Here is a 13,305-nt window from a genome sequence, read left to right as displayed (position 1 = left end):
GAAAGAAAAAAATGTTTTATGTTTACAGTTGGGACAAGATAGCACACATTGAATAATAGTACACAGTGAACAGTAAATTGCAGTTTCACAGAGTTCCACCTTTGGAATAAATAAGCGATTCAGGCAGCATTAAAAAATTTGTTCACAGAAGATTTACCACTGATTCAGGAAGCATGTTTCATTCTTGAATTACCCTGGGGCTATATTTAAAGGCATTGTTTCGTCTGAATGGTGATGACATATCCATACTATGCCAATGTCTTAAGTGCTCAATTGGCTGAAATTTAAGGAAGTTCGGTGCACTGACTTTGAGTTCATTTGTGAATAATTAGGGAGAGAAAGGTTAGCCTCTCAGATGTTGTTCTCAGTCTAACATAGGTGAATTTGCTGACCTGCAAAACTCTGTAGAAGAGTGGAAGTGGCAAAATTTGTTAAAGATGCACTGGGAAGCCAGGGTGTCCACCAACTGGGAAAACTGGGAATTTTCAGGGATCTTGAATAGTCTGGAAATACTCAGGGAAAACTCGGGGAATACATGCCATCAGGGAGAATACATCAGGGAGAATTTGCTGCAATATTGTTTAAAGGGAACGAAATTCGCGCTAATGTTGGCTCGGGTGACAGAGAGGAATCGTAACTAAACGTCTTTGACACCGTGTCATCAGCTGGAAGCCCTACCAGTGTACAGTCAATGACCGATTTTCTGGACGCCTAATTTTTGAAACATAACATCTAGGCACGACCACGTGCCCCATAGAGTCATTGCATAACAACGTATGAAGTTTCGGACGCTAGAACCGTTCGGCGTACAATTTTCCCAACCTTTTGCCGTGACCACAGGTCCGAAGTGGCATTAATCAAAGCCACCAGTGCTGCCATTTTATTTATTTTCGCGCCTTGAACCGGTGCTATCGCACGCAGATCCCCTGGCAGCCGTAGCCACCACCGCGGCAGCGTCAGGCCTAGCTACTTCGGCGTTCGGTACTGTTAGCAATTTGCCGCTGTTAGGCGCCGACTCATGCTTTGTAATCCTTGCCAATGGCTTTGAAGCTTGGAAAGCATGATGCACTGAATTATGTCGGTTTCCGAAATTAAACTTTGCCACAATACAGCAATGTTATTGCGTTGAACGCAGGACTTTTTGTTGGGCTAGTTCGTGCAGGTACTAAAGCGCCAAACAGACGCCAAGCAGTCCATGTCTCTTGTGTTGTTTGGCGCTTTAGTACTTCAGTATTGCGTTGAAGCTTCACAAGTGGGGGAAGGGCCAATTGTCACGGGGCCCTGTATGTATTCCTTAATTATACACGCGTGCACCTGCCATCTCCTGTCCCAGCAGGAGCAGCGATTTGCCTTCGTGTACTGGCTGGCCTTCAGAGCTTTTTGGAATCTGCCTGTGGCGATTTGAGCCTTTATTGATAGTAAAAGACGTGCATTCATTTTTTCAAACTGCCAATCTTTCGGACATTTTCGTGACTCTTAGGGAGTCCGAAAAATCAAACTTTTACTGTACAACTGACCAAGAGGATGTTTCAAATGGTCCGTGGGGCAAACATGCGATGGAAGGAGGACAAGAACAGAAAGGACCGACGCATTGAGGAATGAATGGCAAAGGAAGTGTGCTGCTGCTAGTTTGAAGGAGCTTGAGCTCAAGAAAAAAGTGTTGGCTGATGCCGAGATGCAGGTGTCCCTCATCCAAACCAAAATAAACTCTTTAAAGCAGTGAAACATAACACTGAGGTGTCTTGCGCAGGCTGAGAGTATGTCAGGACAGTTGAGGTTGACTTGCGAGCTACTGAGAGAGAATCTCAATTGTGACAAATTTCGGGCCTCATACCACTGAGCTTGCTACCAGTTGATAGAAATAGCTCGTATTCGAAAATATTTGCTTCTGTATGCATCTCCTTTTAATTCGTATTTGAGAATGTCCCTCAATCTGAAATTTTTTTCGATGACATTTTATTTGCTGTGCATTTTACAAACCCCATCCTTCTATTCTCTTTTTGAATAACATAAACACTACTCCTTATATTCAAATTGGGTTAAGTCATTCAAAAAAAAATTTTTTTTCATATGCTTACTAAGTAAGAGAGTGACAGCATCGGGCGATATGGTTTCAGCCCGTCTTGACATAAAACATAGTTCTGCGTCACTCAGCGAGTTTTGCAAAGGCACTGAGGGAAAACCTGGAAAACTCGGGGAATTTGGAAATGTCAACTTAGTAGACACCCTGATGTGGCTTCGGCTCCCAGCTGTCTTCAGCATTTCTTTCTCTCTCTTTTGTTTGAGACGACTTCATGCTGCCCAGGATCCTTACCAGGCTAGGACAGCCTTACCAGGCTAGGACAGCGTAGGCAGCAAATCTTATTCACAGATGATTACGCATCGTAGGCTGACCCAGATGCAATACATCAATGCAAATACAGTGAAACATAGTGAAACATAGTGAAATATGCACTTTCTTTTATGGAATGAAAATCGATGAAAATCAAACCGCAATGCACAGACATGATGAAATAAGTCCAAATAATACACAAAGAAATACATAGCTCAGGGGTTAAAATCTCACACCTGCTCCAATATAAATAGGGAAAAAGGACACGGTCACAACGAAGGAAACGAGAGAGTGACATGCAGACAGCGCCCGTGTCTTTTTTTTTTTTTTCGCTGTGTCTTTTTTTTCATTGAATCGCCAACAAGCCCAAGCTTCCACGATAAATAAGGCTTTAACTTGCTTCTTGAATTGTGTTGGAGTGACTTTAAAATTTATTCAGTTTAATATGTCAGGGTGCTTATTAAGGAGTTCTGGTATTTGTGATGATAGCCTCTGTAAACCATAATTTGTGCATGATATAAGGCGCTATAACATAAAACTATTCCAAACTTCTCTATTCCAATTCTGCTATCAGCCCTCCACGATTGGTGAAAAACTTTTTTCGACCACCCCCACTTCACCTGTCTGTCACGTGACGTCACGAAAACTGCGATAGTTCCCCATCTGATATGATGCGTACACACTGATTATGCACGATGTGACAGAAAAAAGAAAAACAGTTATTTCTGATTCGACCCCTTTTCGCCATTAGCCCTCGGCTATTGCTAAAGTTTTCGGGCTGCACCCACTTCACCTGCCTGTCACGCGACGTCACAAAACCGCACAAACTCACCACGTCAAAGTGACGTGTACGCGATAAAGATGCATTAATATGCCAAACAAAACTGAATTTTCTTCGGAATAGCCGCAGGCTGCCCCATTCCGAAAGGAATAAAAGATGGCTGCCGCCGATCGCTCAGACGCTGGCTACTCACACCTGCCGGAGAGCATGGGTGTATTTGCGTATAATAAAACTTCTTGCATGGCCGTGCAAGGTTATCGAGCACTTTCGGCACGTTTACCACCCCATTCGGCCAACTCTTCTTTCCTGAGGGTCAGTTTTAGTGTCATTCTTAAGCTTCCGTTGCATGCCGCCGTGATTTTCAACCAGCCACTACAAGCTAAGTAAGGGAAAGCCGACCAATCGCCGATGCCGGCACCACCCTCTTCATCCGGTTATCGATTTTGAGTGCACTGGCTCTGCCCCAGTGAATCCCTCTCCACTTGAGCGTTCTCCTCGCCTCTTGTCAGCCAGTTAGATACGACAAGCCGCTCAGTGTAGGCAATGTTATTCGTTTTTCAAGCAAACAAAAGTGACCTCCTATGAACGAGGAGAGTGTTTGATTGGTCTATTCAGACAACACTGTGGGTGACCGCCCGGTGCTTGCGTCGGTGGTTACGCAAATTTGACGTCAGGAGATTGGAATAGAAACATATTAGAATAGTTTTACGTTATAGGGCCCATGGTCTTCGCCATTAACCTCGGTCATAGTTCATAAGGGGACTTTTAAACTTTATAGGTTTCCTGAAAATTCATTCTCTTTTTCTGTTCTATATTTGTAAGTTAAAAAGAACGGTTAATTTGTCAATACACAGTACTTGGCTGCCTGTTGGCTTCGTGTAGTAATAAATTTTAGCCCCTGTGTTTTTTGTTTTATTCTTCTCACTTCAGAGCAATTGCACAGTAGTTTAACATATGCTGCCTCTCTCTTGGGAGCCCGGCTTTCTTTTGGGCTAAGCCGTAATTATTTGCAAATGGAGTTGTGGCACTTTTTGTGGACTCTTCATGCTGTCTTGGCATTAAATTTGAATACTCTTTGTGGCAGTGTAGTTCGGTATAATGGCAGCAGCGCACCCGTTGGGATAATTCCAGCTAGAAAAAATGTCTGCTTTCTTGGTCTTCCATCCACAGATGACACGCATTTCCAATTTAGTTTCCAAGGTGAACTGGTTTATGAGGCTGCCTTTGTAAACTTGACTGTGGTAATGCCCTTAGGAATGTGAAAAAACTGTTTGCTTGTTCTACTCCACGTACAGTAAACACAATCAAGGAAGACACTTGACGAGTTGGCTTGTTGAAATGCTGATGGCTCCTGTCTGTGACTTCCCACATTCGCCTACCTTTGGTCGTTTCGAGTGTTCCTAACTTTTTCTTTCCTGTCATGTGCTGCCACTGTGTGGGAATACAGGGAATATTTTTCGCGCGCCTCCCTCTCTCGGTTTTCATTGCATGGTTTGTTTTAGTGCTAGTTCGCTCCTGCGCGTCTATATAGTACCGCTCGCACATTGGTGCCCGCTTGGGCGGGTGGCGGTTCGGGTTTTGTTCTCGCGGGCGGTTTTGCCGTCTTGCGCTTGCAAAACTGATGGCTATCTCGTTACTAATTGCTCAAAGGGCAACCGCTTATTTGTTGCTTGTTTAGCGCTCACAGGGGTGCGCATACGAAGGATGCCGTCGTGCATGCGTTTCCGTTGCTTTCTTTTGTTTTGACACTCGCGAAAACAAATTGCCTCTGGTTGGCGATAAGATGAAGATTAGAGGAAGTTTGTCACACGTTGTGCTTTTTTGACGGGCACACAACCACACAGTTTCCTTGAGTGCGCGCACCTACGCAGTTCGATTACGCTATGGATGTACATATTATATATTAATGTAAGAGCAGGAACATTTGAGTCTTGCGAAATATTCTTGTGTGCACATTTTCAAGGCCTTGAACTATGTGTATAAAAATGCATCAAATTTTTAATTCTTATAAGTTTATTTCCTTTTTTATTGTTGTTATTCATGAATGAAGAGTACATATATACCAACGCAAAATTTTTTTTTTTTCACTTTCCGGTCACCCTAGAAAAATTGCAGTAAATTTTTTCGAAATAAGTCCCTGAGAAGAATTGAAATCTGCAATAAAAAGAAATCGACCCTGGGCGGTCGCATATGGCGAAAAAAATCGACCCTCAAAGGGTTAATAACTCAAAAGACCCCAGTGGCGAACTTGTTTTACTTCCTCTGTCAGAATAAAACTTGCTTGTGCTTGCACTGCCCCACAGATCGTGGGCTGCCACAGACCAAATAAACACACTGAGATGATGAAATCAGCTAGCCTATGGCATCTCTGGAGAATGAAAAGTGCCGCCAATTGTCCGCGTTTATTTCATTTTTACCAGAAATGCGTAGACAAACCCAGCTCGTCCGTGGCATGGAATAGATTAATGGCTCTGTGTGGGGGCCCTATGTGGACTGCAAAGGCAATATGTGGATGCAGGACCGTCAGCCTGCCCTGCCACCCTCGCGCCTGGACCACAAGCACGTGCTGGAGCACTCCCTGCATCAGCTGTTACGCGAGTACCACTATGCGTTCTTACACCAGGGGGCGCCCCGACCAGCATCGGGCCCCGTTGGGGTGCCACTCAAGCGGCACCTGGCGGGGCCACACGCACACGACCGACAACGCCTGCGCAACTCCCTCCACAGGTGAGCATTGCATCACTGCATACACACCCACACTGTGCGGGGCAAGACTGCCATCAATTCAAGTTTTCGGTTAAGGGGGGACACTGCTATTCAAGTAATGTTCATGATGTTTTCCAGCAATATTCATACAACTTTGCATTCTTGTTAAGATTTTTGTGCAAATTTCAAATATGTAATTATTTTTCCAATAGGCCATTTAGTTCTGAAGATAAATGAAATTCATTGTTCATCATTTGCAGAAACAATAAAAAAAAACCACGCTACAACAATTCATATTGGCACATGCCTAGGCACTAGAAAACATAAGGAACATAATGGTAGGAATACTTTTTGATACATCAAATATTAGTAACCTTATAGCAATTCAGTCTTTACTGTTCCAATTGTGGCTACCCTACTGTTTGATCTAAAGCAGAATTGAAAAATTTTAAAGCATAAATTCCAAAATCAGACCCTGTACACTCAGCTACAAGCCACAACAAAAATTATGGCTCTACCTGCCTTGAAGGCAGAGATATTGCCGCAGCAAATCAGCAACAAGTCAAAAGTCGTTGTTTTGAGAAAACGAGAAAAAAGGAATACATTCACTTTTAATCAAAAGTACAGAAATAATTTTTGCAATATTTCGCAGTGAAAGTGGCTAAAAGCCAGCAGGAACGTAGTCGCTCTGACCACGGCCACCCAAATGCGGCAAGAACATCGTTTAGCGCTGTTCACCGATTCCCAGTGGCTGGCATCGCGCTTGCGGTAAGGTTGCCATTCACGCGGGCCGAGCTCGACGCCAACGTGATATCGCCGCGGCAAGCGCATGTGATAATGATCTTTATGGCGAGGCCAGGGGCCGTATTCTGTAGCGGTTCGCTTTGGAACCGGTTCGGTCTGGCTGTTATGTCTGGATTACGTCACTCGGAGAAAGAGTGGAACAGGGCGGCATGAGGGGAACCAATCAACGAGCGGTGGTCTGCCGGAAGATCACGTCATCATTTTTGTTTGTACTTGGGGGGCGGTTTAGCAATTTAAGGATGTTGCTAGTTTGATAAAAAAACATTGGTTTCTATAGAACACTTTCAAATATAATTTTCAGTAATAAATGTGAGCTTGCGGCGCAGATGGCTAGTGGGAGTTGTAATTTTATTTGTGTTGTTTTCTTATTTAGTCGCTAGGTGGTGTGTTATACGATATGCAAACAACTTGCCTCGCTTTGTTTACGTTTTGGACTTGTTCGCGCGCTGAAACCGAAACGATGTTGTCGCACAAGGACAGGCAGCTGGGTCCTCATGTTTCAGCGAGGCGGCGCGAAATACTCGTTTCATTTGTCGAGGAGCACCCCTGCCTAGCAAAGGCATCGTGTGTGTTGGGCCAGCAGCTGGTGGCGGCCTTCTGTTACGCCGTGAATGGGAATCTAACCCATCCTTTTTCTTTGCCCACAACCGTAATGGCCTTGGCGACGGCTGTAATGATCCGGCCGGCCGACCGAAGGCTGCGACAGTGCAATCGCTTCTTCATTCCCGACGCACTGTTGAAAGCTCCCGGTGGCAAAAAACCGCAGCGTGCACAGCACTTTCATCGTAGTGTCGACACCACGAAATCTTTGAGGTCCGAGATGTTCTTCCAGCTCATCGCAAAGACGTCGCACTATGTCTTTGGAGAGCCTAAAATGCCTTCGAAACAACTCTTCTTCGGCCATGCCGAACGCGTCGCGTCGTTGCCTCTCGTCGCGTCGTTTTCTTTCGGCGCTCGCCAGCAGCACAACCAAAGGAGCTGCCATTGCAGTCTCTGTCTCGTCTCGTCTAGGTGCCGGCTTGTCAGCTGGCGCGAGACTAGCCGGCAGCCACGGTTGCCTTAGCAACCCTCAGTATCATGCTTGCCACCGCGCGCGACCCTTGAGCGAACCACTTCTCCGCAGTTCCTCTCGTAGCAGGGAACCGGTTCCTTTCCAGATGATTGACAACCTGTGTGAAGTCAACAAAATTTGTCGTCCCGCCCACCAGGGATGACGACAACGAAGCGTTGACAAATGGCAACAGCCAGACCGAACCGGTTCCAAAGCGAACCGCTACAGAATACGGCCCCAGATTACCGTTCGCTTTTGCCTACTGCGACGTTGCCGCCGCACACCTTGCACTTGACAAACGACATCAGTGCGTTCACGGAGTTCAACTGAAAATAGCAAAGCCTACCTCGGCGTTGACTGGTGCGGCTGCAACGCTGTCGGCGCGAGTGAGCAAATCCAACATCCGCTTTGTTGCTGGCGTTGACACAAGAACTTGAAGTTTTTTTGAGCATTCATCTCCCCCTGCAACAAATCCGCACGCTGCAACATTACAGTGTCACGCCGAACGCGGCCGCTGTCCATAACGATTTCGCTCATTTGTGAGCTGGCTAGGACTACTTCGGTATCGTGCGCCGCTTCGGCATCATTTGCGGTTGGCGGCGAGCTATTCTCGATGCTTTCTGAAGGAATGGAGCGCTTCTGACAGTTATAAGCTGATGGCTTCTTTTTGCCGAACTTGTGCCTCCAACTTCCCCGGTGGATCGGACATAGTTGGGCACTTGTCACAAACCTACGTCTGAGAAGGAGACGCGCGGCGCATCGCCTGCGGAGTGGAGCAGACGACCGGAACCTCGCGCAGCCGACCACAGCACGCGTTCTTGCTCACGTGTGCTAGTCAACGAATCGGATGGCACATTCGGACTTTTTTTCCTCCCCGGATTTCAACGTCACTGGCCTGCCGACGGAGTCACTTCTGGGGGGAAATTAAAGAAGGAAGGCTCCTCTTTCCAACGAGATTAAGATGGCTGCGACTGCGCGCATAGAAAAAGAGCTACGTGCCGCAATAAAATGGGTCCGTTTTTGCACGGAATTCAGCTCACAGCGATGTTATGAATTGATATTGCGGACGAAATACTCTTCCGTGTGATTCGAAACTTGGTGAATTAAAGGAATATTAGCTGTAGATATCGAAAATGTCATTTTCAAAAAATAAATTTTTTTCGCTATTTTTTCGAGATTTTTTCGCCGCAAGAGCCGTGGCCCCCTTTAATTCGATCCTGTCCGAAAGTCGCCGGTCGGTGCCTCTACATTTCTATGGGCCCAAAGTTTCATAATTTCGATCCTGAAATTGGCCTTTGATGTATAATTGGAGCTTCACTGGTCAGCACGCACACACCCGACTTCAATGGTGACCTCAATGCCGCAGTATCTGTCTTGGTGAACCTTAGGGGACTGTGAATATGTCCAGCGCACACCATCCCCTGCCAAAAATATCTATTTTTGGGCCGTCATAGAAAAATTTTCAGGCGAAATCAGTAGCTCACCAATGATTGATTACAGTAATTGCCCAATCCTAATCCTTGCGTCATTTCTTTCCAATGAAATCTTTCAGAAAACTACCAGCATGGTGCAATCGTATATGAAACCAAGACCGGGTTTGCAGGATTCACAATGAAGCAGCATAGCCAGCATCACCGTCATTGCCATCACAAGATGCTGACAAATGTGGTTCTCGTTATAGACTGTTTTACTGAGGGTGCTGCCATTTTGTTATTACATTGCTGTCTATTATCCGGCGTCATGCTAGTATGTGGGACTGTGGTGGAGTGTGCACGGCAAACGTGCTGTTGATGACGATTACCAAGTTCTTGCCTTTTTTTGAGAGGTCTCAACAAGTTTTTGCAATTGGGGAACTTCATAGCATGTCGATTATGCTCGCCAATGTCATCTTTTATCTCGGCGGCACCCCACGCGTGTGGCACCAAACGCATGACGACAAGATAACCAGTTGGGACAATTTCAAAGAGAAGCTACGGGAACTGTTCGGCGACCCCATTGAACGCAAGGCTGCCGCGAGAAAGGCTCTTGCGTCTCGTGTTCAGTCATCTACGGAGCCGTACGTTTCCTACATCTTCGACGTCGTGGCTCTATGCCGTAAAGCTGACGATCATATGTCCAAAGCAGATAAAGTGGCACATGTGCTAAAAGGCATCGCCGACGACGCTTTCAATTTGCTTGTTTTCGGCAACGTCTCGACTATCGACGCCATTATAAAAGAATGCCATCGCCTTGAACAGGCTAAGAGCCGCCATATCTCACACCGCATTGTGCGGCTACCCAACACTGCTGCCACGTCGACATGTGAGGGTCGACCGCGTCCGACCACCACCTGTGACGACGTCACCCGTATTGTTCGCCGCGAACTTGAGGCCGCCTGTTCACCAGCCTTCTCCACAACGCTTCCCGATCCGCCAGCAACCACCATTGCGATGATTCAGGCCGTCGTAAGACAGGAATTTGAAAACATGGGTCTGAACACAGTGTGTTCCACGTCTCGACCCAGCGTTCCCCAGTTATCTAGCGGCCTTCCTTGTCCCCAGCAGTCCTTTTCTGCCACATCTCGCCGCTACCCGTCCGAATGGCGTACCCCTGATGACAGGCCAATCTGCTTCCACTGCTGTCGCATCGGCCACGTCGCCCGTCACTGCCGCAACCGATGGCCACCATCTCCTCGAACTTACGCCGCCACTTATTCCCGCACCTTTGGACCTTCTGTACCCTATGCCACTCGCCATGAACCCACTACCGCTGATGCCCCTGCTCCGAACCTTCGCTACAGCTGCTCGCCCTCACATCGACGCCACCAGTCTCGTTCGCCCCAACTCCGCCGCTTTTCTTCGCCGCCTATCGCCTCCCCGACCCAGCCGGAAAACTAGGCGCTGCAGCTTCTGGAGGTGAAGCTGTGTTGTGGACCCTGCCTTCAAATCCTCTGCTCACGTTACCTACTAACCGAAACCTTCTTGACGTCAAAGTTGACGGCTATCCTGTGACGGCACTCATCGATACAGGAGCACATCTTTCTATTATGAGTGCTGCCTTCCAACGACGACTGAACAAGCTCCTCACCGCAGCGTCGGCACGCGTCGTCCGAGTTGCGGATGGCGGTACTGTGCTTATCATCGGCATGTGCACGGCACGTGTCAGCATCGCCGGCCGCCACACTCCTGTCCTCTTCACCGTGATTGCTCATTGCCCCCACGACCTTATTCTCGACCTCGATTTTCTCTCCGCCCATTCTGCTCTTATTGACTGCTCTTCCAGTACCCTTCGCCTTGAGTTGCCAATGCTCACAGAACCTTCTGACGCACCCCACTGCCGCTTACGCTCCACCGGCTTTCTTCGCCTGCCGCCAAAGTCCATAGCCCACATTGAACTGTTGTCTTTCCCACCAGTTCCTGATGGCGAGTACCTCGTCACTCCTCTGCTCGACGTCACAATACAGTATGACGTCACCGTACCTCACAGTATCCTTACTATTACTGCGAACCACACTCGCATGCCTGTCTGTAACTTTGGATTGGCAAAGCAAATTCTACCGCAAGGTATTTGCCTTGCCACCATTGATTGTCTTGGCGACCAATACGTGGCAGCGTTATCGACCAATGGTTCTAGCGAGCTTAGCATGCCCCTCGCGCCAGCCTCAGGCGTCGATCCCAACATAAATAAAATGGTTGTGACGGACCTGTCCTCTACGCAGGCTGAAGACCTTTGCGAAGTATTATAGTTCTACCACGATATTTTCGACTTCGACGATCGCCCTTTAGGCCAGACGCTCGCGGTCACGCATCGCATTCTTACTGGCGATGCTGCGCCTATTCACCGATGATCGTATCGAGTTTCTGTGTCAGAACGCTGAGTAATTCACAATGAAGTGAACAAAATGCTCGATAAAAACATCATTGAGCCTTCATCGAGTCCCTGGGCGTCACCTGTGGTGTTGGTTAAGAAGAAGGACGGCACGTGGCGCTTCTGTGTAGACTACCGTCATCTGAACAACTATACTAAGAAGGACGTCTACCCGCTCCCACGTATAGACGACGCCCTTGACTGCCTGCACGGTTCCAGCTATTTCTCGTCTATTGATCTTCGTTCGGGATATTGGCAGATTGCTGTTGACGATATGGACAGAGAAAAAACCGCGTTCATCACACCTGATGGCCTATACCAATTTAAAGTAATGCCGTTTGGATTATGCAACGTCCCTGCCACCTTTGAGCGTATGATGGACTCCTTGCTCCAAGGTTTCAAATGGTCCACATGCCTCTGCTACCTCGACGACGTCATCGTCTTCTTGCCAACGTTCGACACTCACCTTGAGCGTCTCACAACTATACTTGATGTATTTCGAAAGGCGAAGCTGCAACTTAAGGGTGGACACGGCTCTTTGCGGCGAAAAAATCGCGAAAAAATCGATTTTCTGAAAACGAAATTTTCGATATCTACAGCTAATATTCCTTTAATTCACCAAGTTTCGAATCTCGGGGAAGAGTATTTCGTCCGCAATATCAATTTATAACATCACTGTGAGCTGAATTCCGTGCAAAAACAGCCCTTTTTATCGCGGCGCGTAGCTCTTTTTCTACGGGTGCGATCGCAGCCATCTTGGTCTCGTTGGAAAGAGGAGCCTTCCTTCTTTAATTTCCCGCCAAAAGTGACTCCGTCGGTACGCCAGTGACGTTGAAATCCGGGGAGAAAAAAAAGCCCGAACGCGCGATCCGATTCGTTGGCTAGCGCACGTGACCAAAAACGCGTGCTGTGGTTGGCTGCGCGAGGTTCCCATCGTCTGCTCCACTCCGCAGGCGACGCGACTGCGCGTCTCGTAGGTTTGTTGGCACATGCCCAACGAAGTCCGATCCACCGGGAAAGTTCGCGACGAGGCACAAGTTCGGCAAAAAGAAGCGATCAGCTTATAACTTTCAAAAGCGCTCCATTCCTTCTGAAAGCATCGAGAGTAGCTCGCCGCCAACCGCAAATGATGCCGAAACCGCGGACGATGCCGAAGTAGGCCTAGCCAGCTCACAAATGAGTGAAATCGTTACGGACAGCGGCTGCGTTCGGCGTGACACTGCAATGTTGCAGCGTGCGGATTTGTTGCAGAGGGAGATGAATGCTAAATAAAAACTTCGAGTTCTTGCGTCAACGCAAGCAACAAAGCGGGTGTTGGATTTGCTCACTCGCGCCGACGGCGTTGCAGCCGCGCCAGTCGACGCCGAGGCAGGCTTCGCTTTCCTCAGACTCCGTGAACGGACTGATGTCGTCAAGTGCAAGGTGTGCGGCGGCAGCGTCGCAGTAGGCAAAAGCGAACGGTAATCTGGCCTCGCCATAAAGATCGTTATCACGTGCGCGTGTTGCGGCGATATCGCGTCGGCATGGAGCTCGACCCGCGTGAACGACAACCTTGCCGCGCGCGCGATGCAAGCCACCGGGAATCGGCGAACGGCGCTAAACGATGTTTTTGCCGCATTTTGGGTGGCCGTGGTCGGAGCGACTACATTCCTGGTGGCTTTTAGCCACTTTCACTGCAAAATAATGCAAAATTATTTCTGTACTTTTGATTAAAAGTGAATGTATTCCTTTTTTCTTGTTTTCTCAAAACACCGACTTTTTACTTGTACACAATGTAGGGTAAGA

General features: G+C 47.7%; 1 protein-coding gene across 3 annotated transcripts in view; it reads left to right on the top strand.

The window, feature by feature from the left end:
- MED17 (mediator complex subunit 17) overlaps positions 1-13,305 on the top strand; it is a 197,805-nt gene that overhangs the window by 118,535 nt on the left and 65,965 nt on the right. For all 3 annotated transcript variants that reach the window (XM_055073189.2, XM_050182348.3, XM_055073190.2), the window contains one exon: positions 5,632-5,840. In XM_055073189.2, the coding sequence (XP_054929164.1) occupies positions 5,632-5,840 (209 nt within the window). The remainder of the gene's footprint in view (positions 1-5,631; positions 5,841-13,305) is intronic.

This window comes from Dermacentor andersoni, chromosome 7 (assembly GCF_023375885.2).
Source record: "Dermacentor andersoni chromosome 7, qqDerAnde1_hic_scaffold, whole genome shotgun sequence".
Taxonomy (NCBI): domain Eukaryota; kingdom Metazoa; phylum Arthropoda; class Arachnida; order Ixodida; family Ixodidae; genus Dermacentor; species Dermacentor andersoni.
The sequence above is the reverse complement of the archived record's forward strand: the minus strand, read 5'-3'. Positions and strand labels throughout refer to the sequence as shown.